The 16,024-nt window shown below is 42.3% G+C and overlaps 1 protein-coding gene across 1 annotated transcript; it reads left to right on the top strand.

Moving 5' to 3' along the window:
• Positions 1-7,861: 7,861 nt before the first annotated feature.
• On the top strand, positions 7,862-14,535 carry serpinh1a (serpin peptidase inhibitor, clade H (heat shock protein 47), member 1a). The gene is made up of 5 exons (XM_067432780.1): positions 7,862-8,288; positions 9,618-10,220; positions 10,302-10,400; positions 13,585-13,817; positions 13,903-14,535. The coding sequence occupies exons 1-5, from the start codon at positions 8,219-8,221 to the stop codon at positions 14,203-14,205; spliced, it is 1,308 nt and encodes a 435-aa protein (XP_067288881.1). The 5' UTR covers positions 7,862-8,218; the 3' UTR covers positions 14,206-14,535.
• Positions 14,536-16,024: the final 1,489 nt, after the last annotated feature.

Below are 16,024 nucleotides of genomic sequence, written 5' to 3' on the forward strand. Positions count from 1 at the left end.
AACGTAGTCACAACACAGTATCGGCTTCCAATGACTGCTCACAATCATTTAAAATTCTTGAAGTATATAGAGATCAGTGACACCATTGAGGTAGAACTTTAAGGACACTGTACGTTTACAGTTAAGACAGACCATGACATAGCGATTTTATCTGCTCTGGATTTGCTCTGCCTCCAGCACAAAGAACAGACAAAATATTTAACATGTTGAATTTGTTGAAAGCGAAATTCCTTCTGTGTGAGAGAAAAGCTCACAATAGCTGGGCAGGTTTCCACCGATCTGAACCTCTGATGCATTAGTCATTCATTCAGAACAGAACATTCATTCATAACTTGATATATCACACCCAACAGACATATTAATGTCGCAATGAACAGAAACACAACCACAGTAAAATGCAGTCAAAAGGAAGGCTGCTTTGAATGAAGCATGGAGTTTTTGGCAGGCCCTGCCCCTGGTAATGTGCTATTTATGGATATGTGGATGTAAACAGGACTACAGGAAGAGCATCCTGTCATTTACCCGGTGCTCATTGTCTAGTTTGGGGTCTAAAAATATTTTTTCTTAAAGACATGAAAACTTTTATTCAGTAGTGATCCATTAAAGGGTTAGTTCACCCAAAAATGAAATTTATGTCATTAAAGACTCACCGTAATGTTGTTCATCTTCAGAACACATTTTAAGACATTTTATATTTAGTCCGAGAGCGTATTCAAGAGTATGCACACTTTACAGTCCATATCCAGAAAGGGAATAAAAACATCATCAAAGTAGTCCATATGTGACATCAGTTAGTTCATTAGAATCTTTTGAAGCATCGAAAATACATTTTGGTCCAAAAATAGCAAAAACTAGGCCTTTATTCAGCATTGTCTTCTCTTCCGCGTTTGTTTTCAAACCTCAAATAAAGATTAAAACGGTCATGAATCAGCATATTTATTCATGATTCCGATCGCCAATGTCACGTGATTTCAGCATTTTGGCAGTTTGACACGCGATCTGAATCATGAATCAATAAACTGATTCATGACCGTTTGACGCTTTATTTGAGGATGTCTCAAATTAAAGACACACCAAAAATTAAACTCAATCTGCTTTAACATTATGCTTATAATTGTGCTCTTATAAAGTAGTTTAACTCAAACGTTCTGTTAAAAAAATTTTGAGATAAAAAACGAAAGGGTTATCGGAAGGTGACGTTGGAGTAGGGACTGTGGTGTGGTTCGTTTATAGCCTATGTTTAGCCTTTTATTTCTTGTGACTGCATTTAGGCTTCAAAATGAATAAAAGTTGTGTTCATCTATGATAATTATCTTGATGGACAAAACGTTTAAGTAGAAGGTGTGTATGTATTATAAACTTTTGTTGATCACAGAGCATTTTTTTCCCTTTCTTTTTTTGCAATAATCCAAAAGCCCATTGGAAAACCCTTTTGGGTTTTTCTCAAGGGAACCAGTGTGATGCTAATTGCCAGTTGGCCTACAAAGTGATGTCATACCTACACCAATCTATTTGGACAGCATTCGTCACACCGGTGTGATGCATTCAGCATTCAAATGTGACCTTTGCAGGATGCAGCTACTGTTTAAATGTAGAACTTTCTACTACTCATCAAAGACTCCTGAAAAAAATCACATTTTCTATGAAAATATTAAGCAGCACAGCTGTTTTTAACATGGATAATAATCAGAAATGTTTCATGAACAGCAAAACAACGAATGATTTCTGAAGGATCATGAGACACTGAAGACGGGTAATGATGCTAAAAAAATTCAGCTTTGCAATCACAGAAATTAAATATATTTAAATAGAAAAGTTATGTTAAATTTTAATAATATTTCACAATATTAATGTATTATACACACTGTCTTGGTCATCAGTTTTTGTCCCTGGGTTTGGTTCTGAGTACAAGAATAACAGTAAATAGATAGCATTTTCTGACCTGCTTTCTGCTTGTTTTAGATAGATAGTGCTATCATTTATATCCATTAAACTTCAGTAAGTTTGAGCAAAAGGGGTTATAGGTGCTTTAGCAACATTAATATAAATTATAGTTATTTCCAAATGGAAACCAAAGAAGCAAATAAAAGGACATAAATGTAGTTGTTTGAGGATCTATAGTAATCTTGCGTTCTTTTGTTCACGGCAGTTAATCAGTGACTGTCAATCTGGGTTAAACCTCAAGCTATGCGGATCTAACAACACAATGAGACACGTAAAGCAGCAAATCCGAAAAGAAACCCTGACAAGTGAAGCGAGCAGCATTCTTTCAACATTCCATTGCCTGAGGAAAGCTATTGCCATCAGTTCTGTTTTCACTGATCTTTACAAAGTGGCCTGGAGGTGTATACTTTGAAAGCTGTGCTGTTAATGGTTTTTATCTTTGAACAGTGTCATGTTAGATGCTAATGAGGTGCAGCCTGTTCAGCTCACATGCAGCTAATGAGATCTGTTTTATGATGACACGCGTTTTAAAATCAAATTTTAACAATGTCATAATAGAAGAACATTTTTCATCAAATTCGTACAAAGCCAAATTATCTGAGATTTGCTATTTACATTAAAGGTAGGCCTACGCTATATGTAACATTTCAAAATATCAAAATTCAAGTAACGAGTCAAAATCATCAATCCTTCCAAACCCCCAAAAATAGGGTTTTATTACCCTAATTCACTATTATACATTGTTTATATTTTAGACCTGACAGGATGGTTTTGTGCACATCTCGTCGTATCTGCAAACAGACAACAACTCCAGCTACTTTGACGTTATTTTGCTAATGTATTTTTTTTTGTTGTTGCATGTTTTGCAAGCATGGATTAGTTAGTCAAGTCACTTTCATTTATATAGCACCGACTAGTCGACTAATCGACTAGTCGACCTTAATGCTCTGTCAAGACAATATACTGTAAAAAAAAATGGTCATCATGACGCTTTAAGCTTGACGTCGACTAGTCGCTGGCCTATAGAGGGCGCAACACGATAAACAATTTCCTGACAGGCTCTGTTTTGACCAGTTAAAAACGACAAATAAATGTATACTCCATGAGCTCTCCACAAGACATGTTTGATTATATATCTGAATGCTCAAAATTGATCGGGAGAATGCAGGCTTATTGTACATGTAAGTTAATAATCGCGCTAAACTGCTGCAACGCACACACACACATAGCCTGGTCACGCGGAGATCGCGCGCACCTCACACAAAACCATTCAGTAGCACAAATGTATTATCAACACTGTTCTGTGATTTATAAATAAAATAGCTTAGAAACTGAAAAGTTCTAGCATATATTTCTTGATCATTAAAACTCACACCTTCACTATTAGTAGAGAGACGCTGCCAGGTAGAATCAATTCACACACAATCACTCACTAATGCATTCATATCTTTATTGTGCCACTTTATCTATCTTATTCAGAACGAGCAGAAATCTGTGAGAAATATAACGTCCTTAAGACAAAAGAACTGATACAGAATCTGTTATGTAGGACCAATAACCGTATGGGCAGTGCTCATTTGCCATAGCTGTGCACAAGAAGACCCGAGTTCGAGTCTCAGCTCGAGGATCATGGTTATTTGTTTATTAATGATGTCATCAGCGACTAGTCGACGTCGACTCGACTTTCATCACATAAATGTCGACTTTAAAAAAATGGAAGTCGTTCAACCCCTATTTTACAGTACAGATTCTTTCAAAGCAGCTTTACAGTGATAATTGGAAAATAATGGAAGAGAGATTGTTTTGGTTGTACAGCAGCTCAATAAAAAAGTTATTGTCCAGCTAAAGTTTTTGATTGAATAATTTCTGTTGTAAAATATCATTAGTGTCACGTCACAGACAAAGGAAATGGTGCGAGGACTCAAGTGCAGAAAAGGATATATTTATTTATAACAAATAAAACATAAACTCAAAACAAAACCCACGAGGGGGAAAAACACACAATAGAATAATAAAATATAACTTAAACAAACCAACAGAATCACAGGGAGAACGGGAGACGCAGACATTACACAAGGATCCAACACAGACTGACAAACACAAGGAGATTATAAAGGGAACAAACAAGGCAGATAATGAGGGAGAACAGGTGGGGCAAATAAACCAATAATCAGATAACAAGAAGGGCGGGGTTGACAGTAGACCGGAGACATGACAAAACCCACATGTGCACACAAGACAGGACAGGCATGTGACATTACCCCCTCCTTAAGGAGCGGCTACCAGACGCTCCACTAGGGACGGGCGGGACAGACCAGGGCGGGACGGGAGGGACAGACCAGGGGGGCACGGGAGGGACAGACCAGGGGGGCACGGGAGGGACAGACCAGGGGGGCACGGGAGGGACAGACCAGGGGGGCACGGGAGGGACTGACCAGGGGGGCACGGGAGGGACTGACCAGGGGGGCACGGGAGGGACAGACCAGGAAGAAACAGACAAGGGAGGGGTAAACAAGGGAGGGACAAAAACAAAAAGTTCAAGAGGCAACGGTGGCACACAAAGTTCGAATGGCCAGGACGGCCCGCCGAGGTCGGGAGGCCCACCGAGTTCAGGCGGCCCGCAGAGTTCAGGCGGCCAGGGTGGCGCGGTGAGAGCAGGACTCCTGGGTGGCGCGGTGAGTGCAGGGGGCGCCAGGGAGGAGCGGTGAGAGCAGGACGCCTCAGCGGCGCACGGAGAGCAGGACGCCTCAGCGGCGCACGGAGAGCAGGACGCCTCAGCGGCGCACGGAGAGCAGGACGCCTCAGCGGCGCACGGAGAGCAGGACGCCTCAGCGGCGCACGGGGAGCAGGACGCCTCAGCGGCGCACGGGGAGCAGGACGCCTCAGCGGCGCACGGGGAGCAGGACGCCTCAGCGGCGCACGGGGAGCAGGACGCCTCAGCGGCGCACGGGGAGCAGGACGCCTCAGCGGCGCACGGGGAGCAGGACGCCTCAGCGGCGCACGGGGAGCAGGACGCCTCAGCGGCGCACGGGGAGCAGGACGCCTCAGCGGCGCACGGGGAGCAGGACGCCTCAGCGGAGCACGGGGAGCAGGACGCCTCAGCGGCGCACGGGGAGCAGGACGCCTCAGCGGCGCACGGGGAGCAGGGCGCCTCAGCGGCGCACGGGGAGCAGGGCGCCTCAGCGGCGCACGGGGAGCAGGGCGCCTCAGCGGCGCACGGAGAGCAGGGCGCCTCAGCGGCGCACGGAGAGCAGGGCGCCTCAGCGGCGCACGGAGAGCAGGGCGCCTCAGCGGCGCACGGAGAGCAGGGCGCCTCAGCGGCGCACGGAGAGCAGGGCGCCTCAGCGGCGCACGGAGAGCAGGGCGCCTCAGCGGCGCACGGAGAGCAGGGCGCCTCAGCGGCGCACGGAGAGCAGGGCGCCTCAGCGGCGCACGGAGAGCAGGGCGCCTCAGCGGCGCACGGAGAGCAGGGCGCCTCAGCGGCGCACGGAGAGCAGGGCGCCTCAGCGGCGCACGGAGAGCAGGGCGCCTCAGCGGCGCACGGAGAGCAGGGCGCCTCAGCGGCGCACGGAGAGCAGGGCGCCTCAGGGGCGCAGGGAGAGCAGGGCGCCTCAGGGGCGCAGGGAGAGCAGGGCGCCTCAGGGGCGCAGGGAGAGCAGGGCGCCTCAGGGGCGCAGGGAGAGCAGGGCGCCTCAGGGGCGCAGGGAGAGCAGGGCGCCTCAGGGGCGCAGGGAGAGCAGGGCGCCTCAGGGGCGCAGGGAGAGCAGGGCGCCTCAGGGGCGCAGGGAGAGCAGGGCGCCTCAGCGGCGCAGGGAGAGCAGGGCGCCTCAGCGGCGCAGGGAGGGCGTTGGGGAAACTTCTCCAGTCCAGCAGTATCCACCGGCACTGGGACCACCGGAATACGATCTGCTGGCATTGGGACCACCGGAACATGATCTGCCGGAACTGGGACCACCGGAACACGATCCACCGGCACAGGGACCACCGGAACACGATCCACCGGCACAGGGACCACCGGAACACGATCCGCCGGAACTGAGACCACCGGCACACGATCCACCGGAACTGGGACCACCGGAACTGCCTCCGGGGCTTCGGATAAAGCCCTGTGCTCCTTCCACGCATGCAGGACTGCCACCACAAAGCATCCCATCACAGCCCTCCAGGCCGTTTCCGGACTCGGGACCACCGGAACGGAGTCCACCGGCACAGGGACCACCGGAACACGATCCACCGGCACAGGGACCACCGGAACACGATCCACCGGCACAGGGACCACCGGAGCACGATCCACCGGCACAGGGACCACCGGAGCACGATCCACCGGCACAGGGACCACCGGAGCACGATCCACCGGCACAGGGACCACCGGAGCACGATCCACCGGAACTGGGACCACCGGAGTGGTGGATGACACCCTGTGCTTTTCCCAAGCATGCAGGACTGCCACCACAAACCCTCCCATTACGGCCCTCCAGGCCATGTCCGGACTCGGGATTCCCGGACTCGGGACCCCCGGAACTGGCACCGAGAGAGAACTTCTCTGCTGAGTCCTCATTGTATGGTTGGATCCTTCTGTCACGTCACAGACAAAGGAAATGGTGCGAGGACTCAAGTGCAGAAAAGGATATATTTATTTATAACAAATAAAACATAAACTCAAAACAAAACCCACGAGGGGGAAAAACACACAATAGAATAATAAAATATAACTTAAACAAACCAACAGAATCACAGGGAGAACGGGAGACGCAGACATTACACAAGGATCCAACACAGACTGACAAACACAAGGAGATTATAAAGGGAACAAACAAGGCAGATAATGAGGGAGAACAGGTGGGGCAAATAAACCAATAATCAGATAACAAGAAGGGCGGGGTTGACAGTAGACCGGAGACATGACAAAACCCACATGTGCACACAAGACAGGACAGGCATGTGACAATTAGTTATTTACTTTGGGGCCGCTTATACAACACCATTTTCAACTAAAATAGAAAACTTTTAATTTGTTCTGGCCATTCACATGTAGAATGTTTTAATACATTGTTAGTATTAATTATCATGCCGCTAGTATGATTTAGCATGTTGATAACATTAAGTTAGTATTTTTTTAACACGTTTTAGCATGTAGAATTTTTTAATACATAATTAGTACAAATTACCATGATTTTTACACGTTACTAACATAGCACATTTCTAGCAGGAATTAACATGTTGCTAGCATGAATTACCATATTAATTTAACACATTACTAGCATGTATATTTGATCATATCTGTAAGTGTAAATAAAGATTGTCACAACAAATGAGACACAAAAATCTCAAATCTCCAGGGAATCACCTGTTTAGAAAACGCAGAACAGAGGAGAGTCTGCTGGCGAAACGAGAACGCATCCGAGCTCATAATAAAACAAGAACCAACATTTTTTTTTGGAGATGGCGCGAGCTGAGGGATTTGAAATGCTATAAAAGCGACCTAGAGATGCTGTTTTATTACAACCAAAAAAAATGTTCTCACACAAAATGCATGCAGTATTGTTTTTTAACAGTTAGAGAGCCAAAAGTTGTAAACAGCTGTCAAAAAATATAATTTCTATTAAGGAAGTTTAAATATTTTTGCTGCAAAACAAGACAAAAAAGTATCCTGAGCTTTAAAAAATCAACTTCTAAGCAATAAAAATAGGCGTTGTTTTTTTTAAATGGGGACAAATGAGAACTATAAAGTTTGCTTCACACCCAAAGTGAGATAAAATCTCTGCCCTGTTTTGTCTGCTGTCCGCTTGCAGGCCTAGACACGACCCAGTTCAAACGTGGCATGCAGAAAAGAGAGGGACAAGAGACGGACAGGGTAGGGCTGGAAGGAGAATAGCCTCTTGTCTTAACCTTACAAGTTTTTTTTAGTTCATTTTATAATATAAATGGTAAACTCTCCTTACCAATCAAATACAAATACTAAAAAATGTAGTGCCAGATTTAAGAATTAATTGCATTTTGCTTCTTGCTAAAATATTATAATTAGTAAATCTGATTCTGTATTAAATCCACCTTTTTCATACACACCATTTTCCTTGCATGGAAAAGCACTTTAGTTTCTTTTATAGTCATTGTGTGAGCAGGAAAAGGGTCAGTTTCTGCTGCCTTTAGGACCTTGCGGAGAGTCTAGTTCCCACAGTAACTGGATCTGGGGGAGGTCTCACAGAACACGGGAACCATTATATTACTCCTTTCCCAACTTCCAGAGGATTCTTTTCCAGATTATAAAATCTGCATGAAGGATTTGATGTCAGGGGAAGCCAACAGATCCGAGAGATTGCAAAAGTTTTCGGAAGCTCTGAGAGGTGAGTAACAGATGCCATTACAGCTGTGAAAACATTTTGCATTCAGGTATCATTAACTGCATGGCATTTTTTTGTTGTTGCAGTATTCCATAGCAGTCCTTCTTTTAAAATGTAGAAATGTAAAATAAATGTTTGCATGAGACTTGTATAGTTTTACACAAATATAAACGTAATAAGCAGTGAAGTGCTTTGATTAACTGATGATTCAAAAGGTTTGTTTGCATATGTAACAGTCCCAAATAAAGCTCTGACTCACCCATATGGGATAATACAAGTCCATTTAGGTGCATTTGCATGGCTGAAGGCCACATTTTTGGGTTGATCTTTTGCTAAAGGGGTGGGGGAAAGCTGCACAAACTATAACATGTCTGAAGTCTGACGTTCCCACACTATTGTAAGAACTTCCTGCCATCCTGGCAGTGCTGATTGGATAACGGTTATCCGGCGTAAGATGACTCCGGGGGCCGTGAAATCTGTATATGTGGCTGCTAGAGCTTTTCCCACAATGAATATAGATTTGCATCTTGGGTACGTGTGATATTATACAAGGTCGTTCAAAAGTTTTGAAAAATAATACTTCTACTTAGCAAGGATGCATTCAATTGATCAAAAAGTAACAGTAAAAAGACATTTATAATGTTACAAAAAGATTTATAATTTAAATAAATGATATATTGAGCAACAGAACTGTTTTCTACATTGATAACTGTCTTAATGTCTGGTTAATGTCTTTTTAAGCAGCAAATCATCATATTAGAATAATTTCTGAAGGACCATGTGACACTGAAGACTGGAGTGATGATGCTGAAAATTCAGCTTTGTCATCAGGATATAAACCATATTAAAAAAAATAGTAATATAGAAAACATTTAGTTTAAATTTGTAATAATTTTCACAATTCAACTTTATTTTTGATCAAATGGTGAGAATGAGACGTCTTCCAAAAACATTAAAATATCTTACCGACCACAAACTTTTGAACGGTAAACATTCTTTAAAACATATTTTCAGTGTTTCCTAAGGAATATGTCTTGTTTTTAAGCAAAAGCATGTTGTGATGAAGGATCTCAGATCTTCTGAGAGCTTAGAGAGTGAGGTTACAACTGTGCACGTGGCAGTTATGTAACATTTCTGGCGTCCTTTTGCATAGCCTGTCATTAAAAGTCTGTGGAAATTGTAGCTTGAAATTACAGCGTTAATATATATTGGCGCTACTCTTGGTTCTGTGGTCTGAAACTTAAACAGTTCCCAGCTCTACACATATAGAAAATCATCTCATATGTAAAATTGATTTGCACCTCACTAACTAGTTTTTTGTTACTCTTACAGGGTGTAAACTTACCACCTATAAAATCATGTTGGTGTCAAGTGTGGTTCTCCTGTGCCTAATGGCCACCGTGAGCGCAGACAAGACCCTCAGCAGCCATGCCAACATGTTGGCAGACAACAGTGCCACTTTGGCCTTCAACCTGTACCAGAACATGGCAAAGGAGAAGGACGTCGAGAACATACTGATTTCCCCTGTGGTAGTGGCTTCCTCGCTGGGTTTGGTGGCTCTTGGAGGGAAATCCAACACTGCTTCTCAGGTCAAAACTGTCCTGAGCGCCACTACGGTGAAGGACGAGCAGCTGCACTCTGGGCTGTCTGAGCTTCTCACCGAGGTCAGTAACTCAACGGCACGTAACGTCACCTGGAAGATCAGCAACCGCTTCTACGGGCCCAGCTCGGTTAGCTTCGTCGACAACTTCCTGAAGAGCAGCAAGAAGCATTATAACTACGAGCACTCCAAAATAAACTTCCGTGACAAGCGCAGCGCGGTGAAAGCCATCAACGAATGGGCATCGAAGTCCACCGACGGAAAGCTCCCCGAGGTGACCAAAGATGTGGAGAAGACGGATGGAGCCATGATCATCAACGCCATGTTCTATAAACGTAAGACTCGACCACCTTAAGAATGAGAAGCAATTTGTAAAATCTTTAAAAAACTAAAATGAAACTCTGTTTTCTCTCCAGCACACTGGGATGAGCAGTTCCACCATAAGATGGTAGACAATCGTGTTTTCTTAGTGCATCGCTCCTACACTGTCTCTGTACCCATGATGCACCGCACAGGTGAGCCCATGGTTAAAGGTCCACTATGTAGTATTTTTGCAGTAAAATATCCAAAAACCACTAGGCCAGTGTTATATATTTTGTTCAGTTGAGTACCTACAATATCCCAGATGTTTCCAACTATTTGGAAATTGTGAGAAAATTGCTATTTTAACTAAGGACCGGGACATTTCAGCATAGCGTTTGAGCGAGTTGCCTTTCAATTGCATCATATCTGGAGCGCTTTACTCTTAGCAGTGTGAACAAGTGAAAGTTAACGTCATAACATCATTTTCAACACACTTAAATGTATCTAATATGTTATTATAGTTACACTATAATACACTTTTGTTATAGTTTTTGTTTTGATGGAAGTAAATAAACTTTACATTCAGACAATATTTAGTCATAACAATCTAATGATGGGACGAGGTGGAGTACAGGAGGGTACTTGAGGATTTCACACACTGGAGCAGGTGCAATGGCCTCAACCTTAATATAACTAAAACAAAGGAGATGATTGTAGACTTTAGAAGGCAGAAGACTCATCATCCGTCTGTGTTGATCGGTGGAGAAAGCATCGAGGTGGTCCCCACCTATAAATATCTGGGTGTCCATCTCGATAACAAACTTGACTGGTCCGTTCATGCTAATGTAGCATATAAGAAAGGTCAGAGCAGACTCTTCTTTCTCAGAAGACTCAAATCATTCGATGTCTGCAATGATATGTTGTACCTTTTTTATCAGTCTGTTGTTGCCAGTGCTATATTCTTCAGTGTTGTGTGCTGGGGGAACTGCCTGACTGTCAGAGACAGTAAACGGCTAGATAAACTGGTCAAAAAATGTGGGTCGGTCCTGGGGAGAGGCGTGGACTCTGTGGGAGTTTTGGCAGAGAGAAGAATGATGAGCATGACACAGGCCATCCTCAACAACAGCAGTCATCCTTTACATGACTTTTTGGTAGCTCAGAAGAGCACACGTAGCGATCGGCTTCTCTCTCTGTGCTGTAGGACTGAACGATTCCGGAGATCTTTTGTACCGGCTGCTATAAGACTTTACAATGAATGCCGATGATTTGCTCTTTATTACTATTGATAGTAACTCTTAACTAAATTTATGTATTTATTTATTATTTGTCGTTATTTATTTATTGCTTGGGCAGAATGTGTTTTTGTTTTTATTTTTATCTGTTTTTAATTCTTGTACTTACTGTGTCTGTTTCTTATGGAATGCTACTCGACACCTGAATTTCCCCTGCTGGGGATGAATAAAGTATTTATCTATCTATCTATCTATCTAATGTAATTTTAGTCAACAAAAGTCTTACAAGTGCAAAATTAAGCTAAAAATTCAAATGTTATATTATTTTTTGTAATATTCAATTTATTTATAATTAAATAGATTAAAATATATTAATATTTAATGTTAATATATTAGTTTTTTGTGTTTTGACATTTGTTTTGACAAAATTGAAATTTTGTCAATATTTTGTCACGTCATATAATTTTAAGTCAATTTATCTTAAAGCCGCACTTGGCTACTTTTGCTCTCGGGGTCCCCCTACAGTTTGGAAAAAATAATGTCCTCAACTACTGTCCTAAGAGCTGTCATCCTACAACAGGGGATGCCATCGCGCATACATTTGTTGACATGACAACCCTGATAGCCCTGAACTAGTGATGCGTGGCTCGTCTCATAACCCGCGGACCCCGTATGTCTATTTAATGGTCGCGGGTGCGCGGCGGGTTGTAAAAATATATACAGTGGTGCGGTGCGGGCCAAATAACTTCATAAAAGCGTCCCGCGGGTCGGTGCAGCACTAACAGTTCCCCTGAACACTGCAGGAGGAGTTCTTCTGGCGTCGCGTGTGAAATGTCTTCATCCCAGGTAACGTTACAGTCAGTGGCATGTTTCAGCATGTCATATGAATATAATTTCATGGGTTTTATTTTTTTCAAACGCCAAATAATCACGATGCTCACGTTTACAAGCCAGCGTCATTATTGGTTACCGTTTTACAGAATCTATATGATACTTCAGTTCAATGTTTGAGTGGTAGCTCACCGTAACAAGCAGGACAGCATCGGTCGGGCACGCCTCCTTCAGCTCACGCCGACGAGCAAACCCTGGTCACATGTTGATTCTCGTCCTGCCTTTAATCCCATCACTTTTTCATTTCCTCTTATTGCTTTCCTCCAACAAAACCTTTTCTTTCTTATTTGTCTGTGCTGCTTCGACCATGACTATATTATCCGACGAACAAAGTTGGGCTCGCACGTCCGAATGTAAGGAAGTGTGTGTGTTGGTGGAAGTGACGTATATGCCGTAAAGCAGTCGAATTTTGTAGTTCATTTTTTTTCTCGGGTTACTACCCGAAACCCGAAGTTTAAAAGTAAGATTAAAAACGATACAGACCCCATCAGGCTATGGCAGACGTGTCATTCAACCTATTGTAAGTCGATTTATCATCACAAGAGTCTTAAAAAATATATTATGAAGGTTGAAAAGTTACCTAGTGCCGCTTTAATAAAAAGGCATGTAATTTTAGCCAAGGAAAAATTTGTGGTTAAAAATATTTTAAATATTGAACTTCTATTTTCAAACATTGAATATATATATATATATATTGAAATATGTGATTCAATATATATTCAATATATTGAATATATATTCAATAAACTATAGATTCAACAAACTAAAGGTTTTATATATATATATATATATATATATATATATATATATATATATAACATTTAGTTTGTTGAATATATATATATAACATTTGAATATTTAGTTTAAAAACACTTTTGTTAAAACACATATCAACAAAGAAATATAGAAAAATGTTTTTTTGTGTTTGACGGAAATATTGCTTAAGTTTATTTAATATTTCATCATGTCATATTCTTTAATTTTGGTCTGTTTATTTGAACAAAATAGCATGTAATTTAAGTTAACGGAAAAACATATTTTAGTTTACAAAAAATATTTTTCATCAGTTGTTTTGTTATAGATATATTTTTTATAATATATAAAATATGTTTAAGATATATCATATTTCAATATATAGTTTGATTTTGAAACAACTTGATTCACTATAGTAAGCCGATCATTTATATCCAACACTGCTGTTTGATTAAGCGGGCAATTTCAGTTTTTGTAATTTTCCCTTGCATGTACATCATATGTTTATGCTGTCTTTCAGGCATTTATGGCTTCTTTGACGACGCAACAAACCAGCTTTTAGTTCTGAACATGCCACTGGCCCACAAGATGTCATCTGTGGTGTTTATCATGCCATACCACGTAGAATCCCTGGAGAGAGCGGAGAAACTGTTGACACGTCAACAACTGAACACCTGGATCGGTAAGATGGAGCAGAGGGCGGTTGCGGTTTCGCTGCCCAAAATCAGCGTGGAAGTCAGCCACAACCTGCAGGTATGAAGAGTGCAATTTCAGCAAGTGTTTGTTATAAACACACCTGTGATTTCAGTTACTTTTATAACACCACGCCATCTTGCAGAAACATCTAGCTGAGCTGGGTCTGACGGAAGCTGTGGACAAGGCCAAAGCAGATCTGTCCAACATCTCAGGGAAGAAAGACCTCTACCTGTCCAACGTGTTCCATGCCTCTGCAATGGAGTGGGACACGGAGGGAAATCCACCCGATACTAGCATCTTTGGTACCGACAAGCTCAAAAACCCCAAACTCTTCTACGCTGACCATCCCTTCATCTTCCTGGTGAAAGACAACAAGACTAACTCCATTCTTTTCATGGGCAGGCTGGTCCGACCGAAGGGTGATAAAATGAGGGATGAGTTGTAGGTTGTTAATTTAAATATGAGTGAATGTGGTTAATGTGTGTGGGCATGTTTTTGTGACATATGAGGACACAAATGTGTATAAAGACATGGGTATGACACAGGTATTACAAGGAGAGGTTGAAATATGAGGACATTGACCATGTCCCCACTTTTCAAAATGCTTATAAATCATACAGGATGATTTTTTTTTAATGTTTCCTGTGATTGGTAGGTTTAGGGGTAGTGTTAGGGGCAGTGTAGGGGGATAGAAAATATGGTTTGTACAGTATAAAAGCCATCACGCCTATATGGAATGTCCCCATATGTCACAAAAACAAACGTGTGTGTGTGTGTGTGTGTGTGTGTACACCTGTGTTTGTTTTATGAGATCAGTGGACCACCATGTGTTATCTGTTACGTTTACTTTGAAAATGAAAATTTTAGGTGCCTCATAATGTTTTATGTTACAAACAATGCAAGTGTACTAGACAAAGTATCGTAAATTCACACCTGAATCGCTTTCTGAGAAGTGCAGCATGCTTATATTAAGTATGAGCTCTATGAAATTGCTTTAAATCCACACAAACAGCATTTTTGCTCAGGGGTTTCTCTTTTACTATTTGCATTTCGACGGCTTGAGCGACTAACTCACAATGCCGAGTGTTTGATTTCCGAAAAACTCTTGTTGCACAATTTTACTGCACAAAGTGCCTAAGAGTTCACCACTCCATGCTGTAACATTCCTCTCAGAAGTGCACACTGAATGTCTGCACTGAATACTGCGTCTGCACTAGACAGCATGTGATAGGAGTCTATTCTCATCACATCTATTCTGCACCATGTTAAAGCTTGTATTCACGTTGTACCTAAACACGGTTGTCTGAATGGATAGTTCCATTTTTTCAATAAAATCAGCATCACTGAGATCATGTGTGGGTTTTTATGCATGCCATACATCTTTTAACGTCAAAGTAAGTTTGTAGTTATGTATACCACGCTACACTTAATATTTCTCAAGTAAACAGTATGTATGATGTGAATTATGAAGTATACAAAAAGCTTACTGTGTGGAACACTACAGGTATATCTCATAATGCATTGTGCATGACCTGACTTTTATCTGTGTGATGATGAATGATTTAGAAATAATGGCTGTATCAGAAATCGCATACTTCCCAAACAACAGTATGTGACAAGAGTACACTCGAATGCTGGGTTAAAAATAACTCAAGTTGGGTTGAAAATGGACAACCCAGAAACTGCGTTATTTGAATGAGTCCATTCACTGTGGGTTCAAAAACAACCCAATTTCTGGGTTTGTCCATTTTTAACCCAGGATTTTTTAGACTGTATTATGTCTGAATTAACAGTACTCATCAAAGAGCATGCACAAAGTACCTGGATGACCTACTTCTTCAGTGAGATTCCAAAAAAGTGATTCCTACACATTCCACAAAAGTTGGGACAGGTAGCAATAAGTGTCTCTCAGAAGTCAAGTTGGGCAGAGGATCACCAATTCCTTCATCAATGCTGAATATCCAAGTTCTAGAACAACATATCCTCCCATCCAGACGTCGTCTCTTTCAGGGAAGATCTTGCATTTTCCAACATGACAATACCAGACCACATACAGCATCAATTACAACATCATGGCTGCGTAGAAGAAGGATCCGGGTACTGAAATGGCCAGCCTTAAGTCCAGATCTTTCACCAATAGAAAATATTTTGCGCATCATAAAGAGGAAGACGCTACAAAGGATATTTTTCTTACACAAACCCATCGATTCACTTCAGGCCTTTAATAAGCCCTGGCCTGGGGCCAATGGATGCACTTTTTTTGG

The sequence above is a fragment of the Pseudorasbora parva genome, chromosome 23 (assembly GCF_024679245.1).
Source record: "Pseudorasbora parva isolate DD20220531a chromosome 23, ASM2467924v1, whole genome shotgun sequence".
Taxonomy (NCBI): Eukaryota; Metazoa; Chordata; class Actinopteri; order Cypriniformes; family Gobionidae; genus Pseudorasbora; species Pseudorasbora parva.